Source organism: Ammodytes marinus (genome assembly GCF_949987685.1).
Source record: "Ammodytes marinus genome assembly, chromosome: 13".
Taxonomy (NCBI): Eukaryota; Metazoa; Chordata; class Actinopteri; order Uranoscopiformes; family Ammodytidae; genus Ammodytes; species Ammodytes marinus.
The window spans coordinates 7,191,353-7,209,500 of NC_137217.1; the positions used below are offsets into that span (position 1 = coordinate 7,191,353).

The 18,148-nt window shown below is 42.0% G+C and overlaps 1 protein-coding gene across 1 annotated transcript; it reads right to left on the reverse strand.

Annotated features, from left to right (window-relative positions):
* Positions 1–277: 277 nt before the first annotated feature.
* On the reverse strand, positions 278–10,306 carry tbc1d31 (TBC1 domain family, member 31). Its single transcript, XM_080039671.1, has 23 exons — positions 10,054–10,306; positions 8,872–9,012; positions 8,484–8,599; positions 8,161–8,339; positions 7,855–8,006; positions 7,525–7,684; positions 7,228–7,428; positions 6,935–7,105; positions 6,765–6,844; positions 6,505–6,651; positions 6,191–6,324; positions 5,699–5,832; positions 4,934–5,113; positions 4,620–4,852; positions 4,399–4,471; positions 4,195–4,274; positions 3,960–4,095; positions 3,684–3,776; positions 3,285–3,413; positions 2,899–3,093; positions 2,278–2,347; positions 1,540–1,743; positions 278–1,042 (listed from the first exon to the last, which is right to left on the reverse strand). Exons 1-23 carry the CDS (start codon positions 10,122–10,124, stop codon positions 888–890), a joined length of 3,234 nt encoding a protein of 1,077 aa, XP_079895797.1. The 5' UTR covers positions 10,125–10,306; the 3' UTR covers positions 278–887.
* Positions 10,307–18,148: the final 7,842 nt, after the last annotated feature.

Below are 18,148 nucleotides of genomic sequence, written 5' to 3' on the forward strand. Positions count from 1 at the left end.
TCTGTATACAGGAGATGGCACCTGAAACTTTGAATGGCCATTTTAAATTTGAAATGGTATATTTGAATGGATCCCGAAAGAGTTTGGAGGGCTGCATTACCAAACAATGACTGCAACAATCACTGTCCTGTTGCTCAGCAACAATAACAGAGATGAAATCACAAGTATGGAATGTATGAAACAGAAGGAGGAATCGGGATTTAAAAAAACTTTTTTTTATATCCAAAGAGGTTTTAAATAAGACAAAACTATTATAAAAAATAAATAAAAGGGCAGAGGCGCAAATATTTGAAAACATTACAACTTTGAAATACAGTATACAATACAACTGAACATTAAATGGAAAGGTGGTATGATGGACTCAGAGGTGTCCCACTGTTACAGGGTGTAATGCACAATCGACATTAGAGAATCATGTTTCATCAAAAAGTCAGCTGAGTTACATGTTATATTAGTTTGTCCCTTTGGTCACAGAGTATGGTTCATCACCTATAGACAGACTGTATTAACACAGGTTGGGCCTTGCTATGTCGCTGTACATTGCCTGTGTGTGGAGAAGCCACAGACCGAAATGAGTTCAAATGAATGAAATGTCATGGCTTGGATCATAACCTATGCAATTCAAGGTCGACTAGGATCCCAGAGCACTGACCCAACCGTGTGCATATATCACATGAAGCAACACCACAGCCACAACCCAGAAGCATTCAACAGTTCATTTCCTCACGGGGGTTTTCAATGGCAGAGGTGGTTTGTCTTGAGAGAAATAGTTGTTTTGACTCCAATTGCATTAATAACTTATATCTAAAGTTGTTGTTGGTCTTGCTCATCATTTGAGACAAGAAGAGGTTTTTTTTCTGACAGTGTAAACACATAGCAGTGTGTGTTCACTGTGGGAGCGCGGACAGTGTGTGCACAGACTGTGAGGAAGCAGAACTGCCCCCTCTGGCTCTGGCCGCCAGCTTCCGTCTCAGCTCTCGGATTTCCTTCAGCAGTTCTCTCTCACTGCTGTCCAACTGGGCCCGGCCTCGGTCCAGGGAAACTGAGGACAAGGCAAAGAAAAGGAGGACATTAAGAGCATACGTATTTTCCTTAAAAACAAAGCATTGAGTCACATAAAAGTAATCCCTTTCAATGATCACCTCTGCCCCACTAGAATGTGTAGTGATGTGTTTATCCCCCCCCCCTTTGGCTGTATTTTGCATAGAGAGCATTTGTTGGTTTTGTTTTGTAAACATAAGATTCAGACTTCGCTCCACCCCTGTTCCTCCCCGATCTTACTGGAGGGTGTTTGTCTATGGTGAGTGATAATTACCTTGCAACAACATTCATTTGGTACTTTCCAAAAAACAAACATTATCATGCTGTGGTGGCTCCAGTGAGACAACATGCAAATGTGTCACACATTCCCTCTCTTGCAAAACCGCCCAAACGCTGATTCCACAACATGCACCCTGCACGCTACTGTGGCTGTGCTGATTTGCATTTACTTTTGAGCATTAGCCTCTATAAAACAGGATGGTATCTACAGTGACTTACAGTGGGTGGAGGTGCTCTCTGAAGGGGAGTTGCTATTCAGACACACCATGTTGCTTCCAGCCTGCTTTGGGGAGGGTGCAGAGTTGGGTCTGACTGCAGGACTGGCTGCATAGGTTCCAACAGAAACAGCAGTGGTGGCACCGGGTCTGTGAGGAAGACCTCTGCTCGGACATTGTGGCCTTGTCCTCTCCTGTCTCTGCCCGTCTGGAATAAAGCAAAGAGTACAACACTGAATTAAGGATGGTGGTATTATTGTAAACTGTATTTATTTAAAAATAGCAATGGTATTCCCATAATAAAGGTAAATCTGCCGCATTATGTGCGCATGTTTTTGATAAATGCCTCAAGAGTGTGTGTTCATGTTCGGCAGATAACCCAATGCCTTAGTTTGAAGACTCAATAAAAGACAAGTGATGACAGACCTACTGTTTATGATGTAGGCCTAATTTGTCAAATAAAGACCTTGTCATAAAAAGACAAAGCTATTTAGACGCGCCCATACTCGCTATGCGTCACGTGACATCCTCTTCTCAGAAGGGGTCATTAGACAGAAAAGAGCCAACGAGTTGGTCCACCAATAAAAGCTGCTTCATTGTTCAGAGCATCTTTATAAGAATGAGGAAGATTTAAAGGTATCAAAAATTGGATACTGTCAAACCCTATACTAAATTCATTGTTTGGATACTAATGGAAAGTTCAACTCCAAGGCACAAACTGAAACAGTGCGTGTAGTAATACCTGTGTGTGTTGAAGACATGGGCTGTCGCTGCTCCTGTAGCTGGGCTCGAGCACTCATCACTTCATCCCACTGCAAATTCAGAGATGGTTTATAATTATTATTTTATCAAGATTATTATATATATTTTTTGCATTTTTCATGCTTTAATGACAGTGTTGGAGGGACAGGGGTAGAGAGGGGATTGAAATGCAGAGAACCACCCGTTCCCGATTAGAAACCAAGGCATGAGCCTAATGGGGTGGACGCTCTAACCACTAGATGGTCTTAATACATCACATTGCATACTATTGATAATTCATTAGACAAATTGAGTAAAACCTATTCATTAATTTAAAACTTTTATTCAAATTCAAAACCTGGCAACCTCAGCCAACTAGCCGTTGCGACATCTACAGGAGGGGACATTGTAGTTAACAACTCAATTAAAACTTGATTTTTTTTCCACTTCAAAATATTGATTTTTTTAGCTGAAGAAACGAAGCAGAAATCATGAAAAGAAGTTATTATATCACAATATAATACCGTTTCAATTTTTTAGCACAGCCGTAGAAATGTCACATAGACGAGCCAACGCATCATGTGTATTGATGTGTTGACAGTCATACTCTTGTTGGTCTCACCTTCCTTCCCGCCATGTCTCTCACGGTGTCAGCCAGCCTCTCCTCCTCTGCCAGGGTCTGTGTGTGAAGCTCTGCCAGTCTGTCCCTCTGCCTCTCTCTCTCACAATCCACCTGCTGCAGGCGCTGCGTCACCTCTCTCTGCCAGTCCAACTCCAAGCCCAGCTGGCACGCCTCAGCCAGGGACTCCTCAAGGGCCTGTGAGTGTGTGTGTGTGAACAGAGAGCAAGTTAACAGATACAAGAGGAGGAGATCACAGGGGCCGGTGCCAAATACAGAGCTTGGTCGGCTGTGTGGCTTTGATGCTTACTTGTAAAGTTTATGTACGACTGTATCAAGACAGGGTGCTGACATATGTGGATATTTTTAGACAGGAGTGTGTCACTGACCTGCATGTTGGTGTCTGTGGTGTGTAGCAGCTCTGTGTAGCCCTCGTCCTCTCCGTCTGCCATTTTCATCCTTATGTCCACTTCTTTCTCAATCTCCTGTCCCATGCACTCCTGCTCCTTCAACAGGTGCTGAACAAATAAAATAAAAAAAGCATTAAAAATTAATAAAAACACCTTCAAAACTCACAATCAATCGAGAAAGTGACATTGATGTCATTACATAGTGGAAATCACTGTGTTTGACTATTATATCAGCTAAATATTTCTTGTTTTAGTGGTTGTCATGACCGATGTTTGGGAGGGAGAAAAAAGTCCCAGGGAGAGAGGAAGGGAGAGAGACATTAATTAATAGTAGGGGCCGGGAGAGATGAGGGACGGATCAATACGCCGTGTTGTCACCTGTTCAAGTCGCCTCCTCTGAGCCTCCAGCTCCATTTGTCTGATTTCTAGATCCTGGACCGCTGCAGAGGTTTCTCGCTCCCGGAGATCCATCTTAAAACACAACGTAAAGGTCATTGCTGGGTTGGTACTAAAACATACATAGAGTCTATTTACTCCATGACAGGTAAAAAAAAAGGCAAATTATCAACAAAAAAAATTTGACCAGCACATTAATGATGATGATATATATTTTTTGCTGTTTGCAGCTCATCATAATCATCAGGTTATGCTTACCTTCCTGGTGATCTCCTGGTCCAGCCCGTGGATCTGGTTGGCCCTCAGGTCTTGTTGGTGTTGGAGGAAACGTCTTCTCGTGGTGTCCAGCAGCTGTAACTCCTTCACCTTCAGCTCTCTCTTCATGGCTGCCAACCTTCAAAGGATCGGAGCGGCGTCAACAATCAACTCATCAATTCTTGCTTGATTCTTCCCCTCATAACGTTCCTATGGAGGTGTGTGAAGTGTGTTTTACTTTGCTCTCTGCTGCGTTAGCTTTTCCTCTTCTTGTGCCAGGAGGTTTCTGCGCTGTTCCTCTGCCTGCTTCAGCTGCTCCTGTGTTAGTCAATGAAAGTACTATGATTCAGTTGTCTTAGTTCCGGTTCCGGTCCAGGCTTTTATGAACAACTCGGTAATATACACAACTACAAAATGTATGCATATAAATGAATCTGGAAACCTGTTGGGTGAAGTAGGCCTCCTCTTCAGCTTGCCGACGGCCAAAATCTACACGCAGGGCTGACACCTCCTGCCTGAAGAGACAAACACACACACATTAACTGCTGCATCTTCTCTCACTAATGACTTTGAAATTGTATCACCTCAAATTCACTGTAGCTAATTAATATGGATTATTCTACCCATCTCATGAACATTGTAATAACTTTTTTGTAAACTCACCTCTCGCGGAGATACTCCATCTCCTGCAGTCGTATCTTCTCCCTCTCCCGGCTCTGGTATTCCACTATGAATTCTGGGTAATGGTTGAACACGGGGTACTGGCCTTTGGTCAGTGGTGTGAAGGCAGAAAGAAAAGTCTTGGGATGGATGTCAGCTGGTGTGCTGTCCATGAATCGGTAAGCCTCCTTTATCATGGCAGCCACGTCCAGGTTGTTACGATGGTGGAAAAAATACTGAAAGGAAGAATAAAAGGAAAAGTTTACTGACTGACTTTGGGGCTGACTTTATTTTTAAAGAGACGAAAGGGTGGTTACCTCAAAGTCCTGTTTCTGGGAGCAGAGCAGCAGAGGTTCACGGCAGGAGGTGACGTAGGCCACACAGGCCATGAGCAGGAATGATGGATGGTTGGAGAAGACGCTGTCAAAGAGTCGGAGCCACTCGTCACGGGTCAAAACCTCAGAGAACAGGGTCTCCAGCAGGGGCCACACATAGAGCTGCCACATACATAGAGATGAAGGGTAGAATGTGAAAGAGAGATGTGTTAGTACATGGGGATAAAACTGTGAGCCCGTCCCTGCCCGTCTGACCAATCGCCTCTGTCAGGATTTACATTTTAAAATATTAATGATGTTATAGCCAACTATATAATATTAACATTATGTTTATATAATCAACACATTCATAACATGTGATCTAAATGTCCTTATTCAGATACAAACCCAAGGAGAGAAATACCCTTGCGAGAGGAGTATATTCCCAGCATTAGGGAGAGTTTTGTATCTATCTTAACAAAGGACTACTGTTATTAACTGAATCATCTGACTCAGCTAAGGAAGATAACAAGTTACAGTCAAGGCTCAAGACAAGAAGAAAATGATTGGTCAAGAAGACGCAAGACAACAAGATCAACCAATCATTACACATTTTCAATATATGTTATAAGACTCTGCTGTCGAAAGAGCTCTTCACCTCTTCTGTCACTGACTCCTGCATAAGCTGTCCTGTGATCTCACTTCAATCAACAACAAACAAACACGACTTTATAGTTATTACCTCCTTGTGTGTGTGGTCGTTGTTACCTGTGAGGTGATGCCACAGTCCACCAGGTGCTGCAGCAGTTCTTTGTCGTAATGAGCCAGCACGTTCTCCACCATGCTCAGGATGTTCAGAGGAGGGTTGGGGAAGTACTCAAACCAATGCTGACACCAATTCACTGAGAGAGAAAAAACAACTCACTGAGAACAAATTGACTTTAACCTAAAGATGTTCAGATGTCTAGTCAACAGAGCCAAGACAGAACAAGCTTGAAGTTTTAGAATAAAAATAGTACATATACTTGTTTGTTTGGTTGTCTGCGAATGAATGAAGCTCTACACAAAACGTTTAGTAATTAAAGATACTGGACTCCAAGCAGCAGCCCAAAACACTGTAAAGCTTCAAATGTTGAGCTTTTCAAAAGCCTTCATAAGGCAATGATGAGGTGAGCAGCAATGCTTAAAACCCTCCATTTTCATAATGTCCTATTAATTGGGATGACATTTCAGAAAACAACAACAACAACCATGAAGCACCTATGACTGTGGCCACCACCTCGAAGCAGAGCATGGGGTTGTTCTGGAAGAGCTTGACGAAAGGGAAGGCTACCAGGGGAAGGTACTCCACCTCTCCAAAGATGGCAGACCAGTGGGCTAAGGCCGACAAAACCCTGTGGAGCAGACGAAATACTAATTAATTGATCGGTTAAAAAATCATTTGATTCACGGTAAGATTTTTTATTTTTATAAATCGTTCAATCGTCAAAATTCTGCAATCAAAATATGTTTAAAAAAAAACGTGTTTACTTAAAATGAGCTGCAAGTGTGCGTGTGTGTGAGATAGAGTGTACCTCTGCAGTCCCCTCTGCAGCTTCTGACTCTTGATGGGGTATTTGTCATTCAGAGTGAGGTAGGCTGTATGCAGGCCTTTGTCAGTCAGACTGCTGTACGCCGCATGGTTCTCTGGGAGACACAACAAAGACCGCCACACAAACATCCTGCAACACAAATGATTCACAAATGAAGCCTATGCACATATTTATCAGAGTTTTTAGTGTTTAAGTGCAAAAAAAATTGGCATGAATGTTAGATACATGAAAGTGATCTTAACCTGTACTTAGCAGGATATTCTCCAAACCCCTTGAGCAGAGCCACCAGTCTCTTCTTATTCAGACCGTCAGGTAGTTCATTCTATTGATAAAAAAAGAATAGTGATGTATTTGAACATCTCAATGGTAATACTTCACTTAACAGAAAGACATAGCTGTGTGTTGTTCCCACCTCTTTATCCTCGGCTGTGTACACAGCAGGGGGTCGAAGTACCTTCATCTGTGTCCTCCTACCTGAGGTCTTAGCTGGTCTCTGAACAACCTCTGACCTCACCTTCACCTTCAGTTTAGACACGTCCTCAGAGTCCCCATCAGAGACTACTGCCACCTGGGAGGGAGGGTGCTGGGCGAAGGCCAGATAGAGACACACACACACGTACACACTCAATGTTAATACACAAACAGAACTATATCTTAACATTAACAAAGCAGATAACACCTGGTTGTCACACAAGCGATCATCACCTTGTTTAATTCCTGTGTGAGACTCTGAACACTGTAGATATTGATGCTGCCGTTATCCATGATGGCCACGACGTGTCGGCCGTTAGGGCTGACCGCCGCTGAGGTGATGGCGTCGTCGTGGGAACCGAAGTGGAAAAGCAGCTTGCAGGTGTGAATGTTGATGAATCGCATCACCCCGTCCTGGCTCAGCACACTGAGTGTCTACAGAGACAAAAAGGAAAACACAAAAGGATGAGTAAATTAAACATTTTAAAACAAAAAAACAAGATGACAGGAAAAGTCCTGTTGTCCGTCTACCTGGCTGGCTCCACCGTCAAAGCTGTCGGGCAGGAATTCCAGCTGTCGGACGGTTCGGACCTGCGTGGGCATCTGGATCACCCTGACCAGCTGTTTGCTCTCCAGACTCCACAAGTGCAGCAGGTTGGAGCGTCCCCCAGCAGCAAGGTTCCTACCATCACTGCCAACACAAGTCAGGTGATGATATTAGCATGTAATGAGGCCTTCTGACCCATAATTACTTTCACCTTTATTGCGCTCATTAAGTGTTTTAAAGCTGGGCTGGGTGGGGATTTAGTTATGAAGAATTACCCTTAAAAACAACACAATGGTTGAGATAGTTCGACCCACCGTGTGACAGCGAAGGCCCTGTAGGAGATTTTGGGTCCGCAGTCGGGGACGGGGAGCTGGTATCTGCAGAACAGTGTGTCGCTCTCCCAAGCAAAGATGGAGTCATCGCTGAAACAGCTGAGGATGGTGTTACTGAGAGGCAGGAAAAACACCTGCAACACAAACCGTGTGGCACGACAACAATGGAAAGAAAGAACATTCAATAGACATTTTTTTTTTCATTCATCCTGAGATTGACTGCCTTCATGAAGGGATCCAAACTAGTACTTGCTGTTGTTTGATTAATCCGACAGTGTGCTTGTTTACCCTCTGAATGCCCACAGACTGTCTGATGTTGAGCTTCCTCTTCCTCTGAAAGGTGTCCATGTCCCAGAGCTGAGCCGTGTCTGAAGACGTGCTGATGGCGTAGCGACCTGAGCTGTGCACAGAGATGGAAGAAACCGCACCCTCGTGGCCTCGCATCCAACTGACCAGCTGCTTGGTGTCTGTGCAGAGAAACACAAGGCAAATGGTGAAACCTGATTAATCATCAACTTGTATGAGGGTGAAGCGTATGACACACTGGCCCCCCCTAGCTAAAAGAATTACTCATAAAAGAATGAAGCAATGTGAGAATATGTCCATCATACCTTTGTCAAAGCACTTGATTGTGTAGTCTGCCAGGGCCACAAGGAACTCTGTGGTCCTGCGCAGGCTGAATGCCAGAGCAGTGCACGCCTGTCCCGTCTTCTGCACCAGGCGAAATCTGCCCCAAGAAAAATAAAAACAAATGAGAAACCACAAGATGAGAAAAAATTTGAAACCATGAAGTTTACGGTTAAGGCCTACTCACTCTGAGGTCTGCTCTAGGGCTATTGGTTGAAACATGTCAGAACAGAAAAATGAGGAACAACATAGAATTGTGCAACACGTATCCTTTTCTCTAAATAGGGGATAGAAGAGACTGATCAGCCAGCCAACTTTACTGTTGTGAAGAAACTTCACATTGGTAAAAGAGTCACTCCATGATTCAGTCACCTGTTTCTGCTGATGTCAAACACATAGATGTTGCCATGTTGATCTCCAGCCAGGAAGGAATCTCCAGTGGTGTCAAAGGTCACGTGGAGGAAACGCACAGTCTTGGCCTGCTGAGTAGTGCGGACCACCGTCACCAACACACTGAGAAAGACAAACAAAGAACCTTAAATTGGGAAATGCAGGCTCACACAGTAACACATTTCAGTGCAGCATGGCTGCTCTCTAGTGGTTACAAAACAAAGTAAAAAAAAAGTGAGAACTAGGAGATGCCCTTTCCCTGCATCAACAAACTGTGAGGCTGAGGGAGGGTATTACTTTGTGTAATGTCCCAAATATTTCTTGATTTCTGGAATAAAACATATCACATGATAAGAAAACTCATCATATGAACACAATTGTTGATATATTGTATTATACTCTGGTTGGTTGCAAAATAAATTAAAAACTTAAACTTCCCAAATTTGCACCTAAAATGTTGTTTGATATAGAAAAATCTGCTGCGTTCGGATTTGCTTTTGTTTTCCTGATCAGTGCATCATTTTCTGGACTTGATTAGACTTTTTCAGCCTTTTATCAACATTTAATCACCACCCTACAACTCAAATCAGACTGGTGACAGTGAAAGGTATACCTTAAATAATCACAATTCCGAAATTCAGGTAGTGAGAATATTACAGTATATTGTTTTTTTTGTTATTGGACAGTACCCTGTCCCCAAAAGCATCTTAAGACCAATAGGATTTCAGACATACATTTACATTGAGACTTAGTTTTTGGTAACAAGGGATGATAAGGTGGGTGATAAACAAAGCTGTGATATTACCCATCTTTATCCCCCCACCTAAAATCTAGATAGTTAGCCGAAAGTAATGCCAATACTTTGGATGAAATTTAAAAAACTATATCGTGTAAAAGATAGCCAACAACAACAATGTAAAGTAAGGGAGAAGTTAACTATTATTAAAAGGTATAGCGTTTGGATTATTTAGTGAATGAAACGTGCAACAAGTGTGACTGATCCAAACTAAAAAGCAAGCAGTCTCTCAGAAGTATGTGTCACAGAGACATTTTAATTCATAATTCAGATACATGTGTGACTCCCAACAGCCGCACCAGGTGCAACCTATTTAGTGTGCAGTAGCCTTATAATATTGGTGCACCTGAGCACTGACCCACACCTACCCTTTGCCTGGTACTGGTTTCCGATGCCACACTTTGCCGTCTTCTTTGTTTCCGATGTCCGTCACCTCCATTTAGACGTCCAATGGCGAAACTCAGAGCAAACGCCAGAAAATGAGAAGAATATCTCCCCTTTCTTACAGAAACGCGGCTAGCTAGCGGGCTAATCTGTGTAAAGGCGGAGCAAGCAGCGCGAAATTTGAAAGAGCGACATTCAGTGTAGTTTAGGTCACGAGCCGTATATCTCAGAAATACTTAGTAATGTTTAGGTTTCAAATGCCACTAAACGCTTAACACACACACAACGCTGACAATTAGCTTTAACTTCGGTATTTAAAAAAAACTTTTTGGGTTTGTTTTGAGGACGGTTATTTTGTCGCCCACAGTTGACGTCAAAGGTAAATAGAAGCGTGTATTGTGGGAGTTGTAGTTCACAACGCGAGCAAATCAACGAGGGCGTAAACCCTGATTTTTGACGTATACTCTAAAGCAGGGGTGTCCAAACTACGGCCCGCGGGCCAACTGCGGCCCGCGGCCCGCTTTTTATTGGCCCGCGGCCGATTTTAAAGATATAATGTAATATGGCCCTTTGAAAAAAAAAAAAAAAAAAAAAAAAAAATATGTTTTTTTGCATTTCTTAGTTAACCCACTAGTGCAGGGGTGTCAAAACTGATTGATTGGCCCGTGGCACATTTTAAAAATATAATGTAATATGGTCCTTTTAATTTTTAAATAATTTAAATGCACTCATTATATTACAGAGAAATATGTCCCATAAAAGAAAAAGAGCACCAAGCCCATCCCAGAGGACCCTGCATAATATTTTATTTTAAATTAATATTATTATGGAAAATCCATGTGTCCTTCTCCAATAGCTTCTAATGCATCTGGCACAGTGTCTCCATTTTTTTTCATACAAAATTCTTCAGCTTTAGCCTCTTAATTTCCCTCTCAAAGTGCACCAGATTCATGTATTTCACTTTAAAAACTTAAAAAAAATCTCCCGGGGGGGGCATACCCCCGGACTCCCCTTGGAGGGGCGGGATCTCGGCTGGCTACTATATTCACCCAGCTGGACATTGGACGCAAAAGCAGAAAACACTGGGTGTATCAATGGCATTTAACAAGAGGGGGAATGTATCTGTTTAATGTGCAAGTAAAGTGTTGCCGTGAAGAAGGATTACAATTTACGAAAACACTATGAAACTAAACATCAGAGCAGCTACATGTCCTGATAAATGTATTATTTTTGCAAAGTGGCCCGGCCCTTCGTAGATTTTTCTGTATGTGGCCCTCAGCAGTGACGTGCGGTGAGGTCAGTGAGTGGGTAGGCACTGAGTTCTGAAAGCCAGATTTCTCTAAACCTATATATTGTTAAATCAAAAACAATAAACAACAAACAGGCACGCACGGCCGATTTCAAATAAGTTCCTCCCTTTCTTTCTTTCTTTCTTTCTCTCTCACTCACTCACACACACACACACACACACAGACAGACGGGACGTAGCCTATATGAAATGTCACGACGGTGACTTCAGGTTTTCCCGTAGCCTACTGTAGTTTGGTCTAAATGATTAAACATCGCATCCATCGACTTAACGGACCCGTCCCTCACACCGAGGGCCGAAAAAACGTAAGGCAACAAGTCAAACCTTCGCCGATTCAAACTACCGGTACTACTTCTATTCAACTTAAAAATAAAAGACAGACTTCATCATTATGTAGGACTACAGCATAACTGATGGCAACTCCACTCCATAAACTTTATCTTAATAGATAAAGTACCAGTAGCATATGCCCCATGGTCCTGTCCAGCATCAGAATGTAACCATTTATCCACATTGCAGAGCTTAGGTTTGTCCGTCAGTAACAATGAAAACACAACTGCTCAATTGAATATAAAATGCAGAATGGATTGCACTCGGTATCAATTCATCCAACTTTATTATTAAATAAACCCCAAAAAAGTTTCTGACTCACCAATCTGACTCCCTGGCTGTAGAAATAAGCAAGACGATAGTAATCCAGTGACAGTCTGACTGACAGCACAGCTAGCTAGCTAGCATCCTTCCGTTCATGTAGGCTACCTGTCCGTTTGAAATGCTCGAACATTGTTTGTCCCTGTTGCTGCTGTACACCGTCCAAGGCTGGCGCAGGCCTTTCTCTTGCTATTCATTCTGTTCCTTTTTAAATTATAATCCAATTTGTTAAAATTCCTCCAGTCTGAAATATCTGCGGGCACGGCAGCTGCAATGTTGACTTAAAAATCCGCGGGGGTAACAACGTAATGACGTTGGCCTAAGCTGCGTAAATGTCTAGTAATATCTCGATTTTAATTGGTCCATGAATGATATGTAACGTAAAGGCTTATGTGGCATACCATTTACGTAAAAAAGGCACAAAGAATTATGCTTATTTGCGTACATGTTAAATAATACAGAATCAAGTGCGCATGCGCGAAAACTTTTTTTTTCTTGCCGTCCACAATGAATAGGCGCAAAGGCACTGATTCTTTGCCGTACACAATGAATGGGAAACAGCAAAGGCACAATATTTTTTTGGCGTAACTTACTAACTGCCACGTTTCTAATCAAAACGTCTACACTTTTTTAAAGTAATCGCGGATTACATGTAAAGATCGAAATAATTAACAGTAATAATACAAATATAAGTTTATTAAATAAAAAAAATATTTTATTTTATTTTATTTTTTATTTTATTTTTTGCACACGGCGCCAGGGTAGGCACTGCCTACCCTGCCTACCCTGACCGCACGTCACTGGCCCTCAGTGAAAAAAGTTTGGACACCCCTGCTCTAAAGGCTGTTACATACTCCGCGAGAAGAAAGAACAAAGTTCTCGGTGACAGAGCTGCGAGAAGAAAATGACGTCATTTTCTTCTCTCAGCTCTTGTTTAGCTGTTCTCGTAGCTTGTTCTCGACACATCACCCGGGCCGAACTTTCTTCTTGCAGCTTGTCCGAGAACTATTGTGTGATTGGTCAGTCTGAAGTCAATGAGGAAAGCGAAGTGAAATCAGCTGGCGCTACTGAGTCAATTACCATGGTAACAATGCGCCGCGGTGAGGAGTTCGGCAGTTGAGTTCTCGTGAAGTATGTAATGTCAGACCAGAAAGAACTTCTCGCAGCTCTGTCACCGAGAACTTTGTTCTTTCTTCTCGCGGAGTATGTAACAGCCTTAATGTCAGACCAGAAAGAACTTCTCGCAGCTCTGTCACCGAGAACTTTGTTCTTTCTTCTCGCGGAGTATGTAACAGCCTTAATGCTGGGGCGGCCAAGGACACAGACCTAGAATGGGATGGCCATCGCAAACCTGAATGAATGGCATATGCATTATAATTCACTCAACAGGCGGACATCCACATATTTGTAACTACATAGGCCTACACTTTTGTTGTTGTTTTGAAGATTGGTCTTTTTGGGACCTCGACATCTCTGTTCCATGTTATCATTTAAATGTCTTATTTTATTCATAATATTTATTTTAAATCTGTCTTACTGTAACCCCCCCTAGGCATTAATTGTTTTGCATTTTCCCTTGACTAGTTCAAGGTATGTTGTGTTAAATGGCAAATTGTGTAGGCCTATCTGAATGTATGTCATCTACTAGCAATTGTATGTTTATAATTGTTCTGCCCTTAAATAAAAATAATAAATTTCTGGTTTCCAAAACAGGTTTTATTTTCAGCATAACAACAAAGTGATGTTGAAAGTTCTGTTGGCTTGCATCATCCATCTTACTGAAATTGTATTTAACATTATACAAGGCTGTGTTAACACAGTAGCCTATAGTAGGCCTACTTCACTGCATGTTTTGCCAGTTAATTTCCCCTTTCCAATAGGCCACTACAGTATTTAAAAAAAATGTAGGCCTACCTGTGAGTGTATGCAGTATACGCAAATGCACACTTAAACAAGGTAGAGCAAAAAACCAAAACGTTTTCATATTTATGAGCTTTAATTGTTTGATGGCTGAACATATTCTGCTAGAATAAGCTATGTGTAATGTGACAAGATAGATCAAAGTATTGAAGAAAATAATACTGCCCAAGATAGCAGCAGGCTTTTAGAATGACACAAGTGCAGTGAAGGAATAATAAACTTTTATGTATTAAGTTGAACACAAAAAGAAAAGGTAGCCTATATCTCAATGTCTGCCTGTTTAATACTCATCTTAGTCTTGTTCTTCGTCTCACACACCATCAGCTCCAACCTCCTCATAATCCTTCTCCAGAGCTGCCATGCCATGTCCAGCATTACTGCAGTAAACTATTTCATTAAGACAAACAATGCAAATGCATCATACACCGAAAGATGGATGATAGAGACAGTGAGAACAGGAAGCCCCATACAAATTACAACAGCACTTGATAACAGCTGATCTCTCACAGAGTCTCAAGTTCAGATATTTGGAGACATGGTCAGTTCCACATGAGATGTAGTCCAATCCAATTTTGGCACAGAGGAGCAGGTCCTCCAATTCATCTTTTGCAGACAGTCTAATCCTGAATTCATGGCATTTGGTGGCAAGCGGACCAGAAGGCCCATCGTTGGTATGCGATAGGTATGCAAGAGCCTTCCTCCATTTTATCCATGACCTCAGCCTTCAGTGTTTACGACTGCGAGGGGAGCAGTATCCCGGGCAGTCTGTTGAGATGGCTTTGAAGTTGGTCCCTATCACGTGGCAATGTTTCCCAAACTGTTGGTAGGTTTTTGACATCTTTGACAGTTCAGGAACAGACCATTCCTATGTCTTTTTTCCTTTTTCAGAGCGTACTTACTTACTAACGTATGCCTCTTCTTCCCCCATGGGAAATAAGGCCGATACAGTGCGTCTCAATTTGTTTCTGTCTTTGGCAACATCTTGTGCCTCGCCCCAGGTAAGGTTCATTTCAGCCAGCTCAGCTGTAATTGTTCTCCTCCAAGTGGTTTTTGGCCTTCCACGCGTTCTCTTTCCTGTTGGTGACTTCCCAGGTAGGTAAATTTGTCTACCCTCTCAAGTGGTGTGCCGTCTGCTGTGATGGGTGTTTCTGAAGTTGGGTTGATAATATACATGATTTTAGATTTGGAGGTGTTGATATTTAAGCCTGTCTGCTTTGCAAAGTTATGCAGTCTTTCAGTCTTCTCCTGCAGATGGTTATGATTGGAGGACAGAACAGCTAGATCATCTGCAAAGTCTAGGTCTTCTAATTGGGAGTACATAGAAAGCTGTCTGAGTGGTTCCCTGCAGTCTGGCGTACGACAGGGCTGCATCCTCTCACCTATGCTTTTTCTACTTACCATTGATTGGATAATGCGTAAAACCACTGCAGACAAGCCAAGAGGTATCCAATGGACTATGTTTTTCAGAGCGTAGGCCTACATAAAGCACATAGCGACGTAACAACCTTGTTTCCAGTCCAGCCTTTTTTCCAAAGTCTTATTCAATAAAAATGCACACGGTTCCTGTTATAACAGTTGGAACGTTGTGGATACCTGGCGTGACGGCCCGAGCCTCTCTGTATTCCAGCCCAGGCTTCCTACCCGTGATCTTGGCAATCCCAGCAGAGCTCTCCCTATCGTTCCTCGCCCCCAAGTTCCTCAGTTATTTCTTCATCCTGTTCCTTACGCCAAATGTGGTGGCCGAATTGATCCCCATGTATGGCTTGAAATAAAACTCGAACAGAACTGGACTTGCCTCATTGTGTTTCAGGTTTATGGAGGAGATCCAGACAGGACATAAAAGGTCGGTAGAAGCATTGAAGCAGCAGGTAGTGAGAGGCAGCATAGCTCCCTCTCTCTCTTAAGGCTACAGTAGGCTACAGTGTTTTATATCCATGTGTATCATGTTTTGTTAATATCTACAAATAGACATATCATTCCCGCAACAAGTCAAACACATGTCCATTTAGGTGCTTTCATTTCTTCCTCAGTGACTGCAACCTTCAAAAGTGTTAAGCCTGCAACCTCTAATTTCCACCACACTAGCTTTATGGATAGCCCTTTTTGTGTATTTAAAAAAATATAGGGGTATGTATGTAGCCTATTGGTTATTGTTATTGTGCAGTTGTGGCTGTACCGATGCTCAGCAACAGGTTATTGGCTGCTGTTTGTCTCCATCTATCGGCTGCCTCAGGTACAACAGCCTTTTTTTCTCTGCAGAACACGGAAGGGGCGGGGTCGGACAGCCAGCACAGGCCGACGCTTCACTCATTAAAAAAAAAGAATCCAACATGTTTTTTATGCCCTTTATCCCAAGTATTTTGGTCAAATATCTTCATTGCTACACGTGGAGCAATAGGAAACTCTCCTTTAATTGTTTTAAACTAATTTAAGTTGTTTTTCTTGTCCTTAAAAAAGCACTCTAGCAGGATTGCAAAAAAGATTAGTGTAGACTTTTCAAATTTTTTGTTTTGAAGATTGACGTATCTTATAGATATGTTAAAATTTAATTGTTTTAATTTATATTGTCTTATTTTATTTATAAGATTTGAAATCTGTCTACTGTAACTCCCCCTAGGCCTTCATTGTTTTTCCCTTTTCCCTTGACTAGTTCAAGGTATATTTTTTGTTTACTTGCATATTGTGCATATGAATGCATGTCCTCTATGAGAAATGGTATGTTTATAATTGTTCTGCCCTTAATTTTCAATAAAGTAAAAATACATTTTTGGTTTCCAAAACCAGTTTTATTTTCAGCATAACCACCAAGTGATGTTGAAAGTTCTGTTGGCTTGCATCATATCCTACTGAAATTGTCTTTAAGCATATTTAACATGATACAAATAGCCAAGGCCAGGGCTATTCAATAGGCGGCCCGCGGGCCAGTTCCGGCCCGAGAAGGACTATGTACTGGCCCCCGCCTTGACTACCGACCGACCCAAAAAAAAAAAAAAAAAAAAAATGATTTTTTTATTTTATTTATTTTTTTAAGTGGTGCACAATTAATGTACTAGCACGCGCGAAGTGTGCTTTTGCATGGTCATAACTGCGCGAAAGGCCGCGATCTGCAGTAAATAAATATGCATATGTGTCTCCAAGCGTTTCTCTATCAGCTGCTCTGTGTATGAGGCTTTGCGCGCGCGATTGTACAGCAGTGTAAGTGCATGGTCCATTATTTGTATTTAGTGTGTCTGCATAATATTGCACCAGTAGAACTTTGCATGGTATTGTCTGCATGTTTGCACAACATTTGTACCTTCACATAGCAAACAAAATTGCACAACTGTAAAGTCAGTGTCTGTAGTTTTTTTGTATTCAAATAAGCAGTTGTTTATTTCTGTACTGTGCATTGGCAACTTTGAGCAAAATACAGCCAAAATTTTCGCCTCCCATGACCCTGGACAGTGACCCCTTGACAAACACATGGGGGGGGGGGGGGGGGGGCACTGTTGAAGAGTTAACCTATTGTGTTTTCCTGAACTGATAAGATTGTTAAACACTTAAACAACAGGCAGCCTATGTTAATCAAATAGGGATTTTTTTTGATAAGCTGGTGAACTCTATTTGATAAAATAAAGACAATATATGCACTCCTATGTCGTTGTAGTGTTTTACAGTATATGTAGCTATTGATGTGATGCTCATCAATTTTAGGCATTTTTTTCTGGCCCCTCATTTCGGATCATTTCCCAACCGGCCCCCATTCAAAACTAATTGAATAGCCCTGGCCTAGGCTATCAGGGTTAACTCAGTAGCATATAGTACTTCACTGACATGTTGTGCAATTGAATCTGCCCCTAGGCCACTACAGTATTTAAAAATATGTAGGCTTACCTGTGAGTGAACGCATTGTACAAATGCCCACTTTAACAAGGTACAGGGAGAAAAAACAAAGCGTTTTTATATTTATTAGCCTGGGCCAATGGCTGAACATATGCTAGAATAGGCTACTATACAGTGTAATGTGACAAGAGACACAGAAGATCCAAGTATCACAGAAAAAAACTGCCTAAGATAGCAGCAGTCTTTTGGAATGAGTGAGAGCTGCTCTAAACAGTATTTCTGACCTGTGGAATTACAGAGACACAAGTGCAGTGAAGGAATATTAAACTTTTATTTATTGAAAAAAAAAAAAAAAAAGTATAGCTCTGTCTGCCTGT

Bases quoted from the DNA above. Each gene is read 5' to 3' on its own strand.
- tbc1d31 (XM_080039671.1), bottom strand. From the start codon at position 10,124: ATGGAGGTGACGGACATCGGAAACAAAGAAGACGGCAAAGTGTGGCAT. The intron at 7,429-7,524 runs GTAGACGGACAA...TTGTCTCTGTAG, and splicing joins TTGACGGTGGAGCCAGCCAG to ACACTCAGTGTGCTGAGCCA. The intron at 5,114-5,698 runs GTAACAACGACC...TGTATGTGGCAG, and splicing joins ACTGTGGCATCACCTCACAG to CTCTATGTGTGGCCCCTGCT.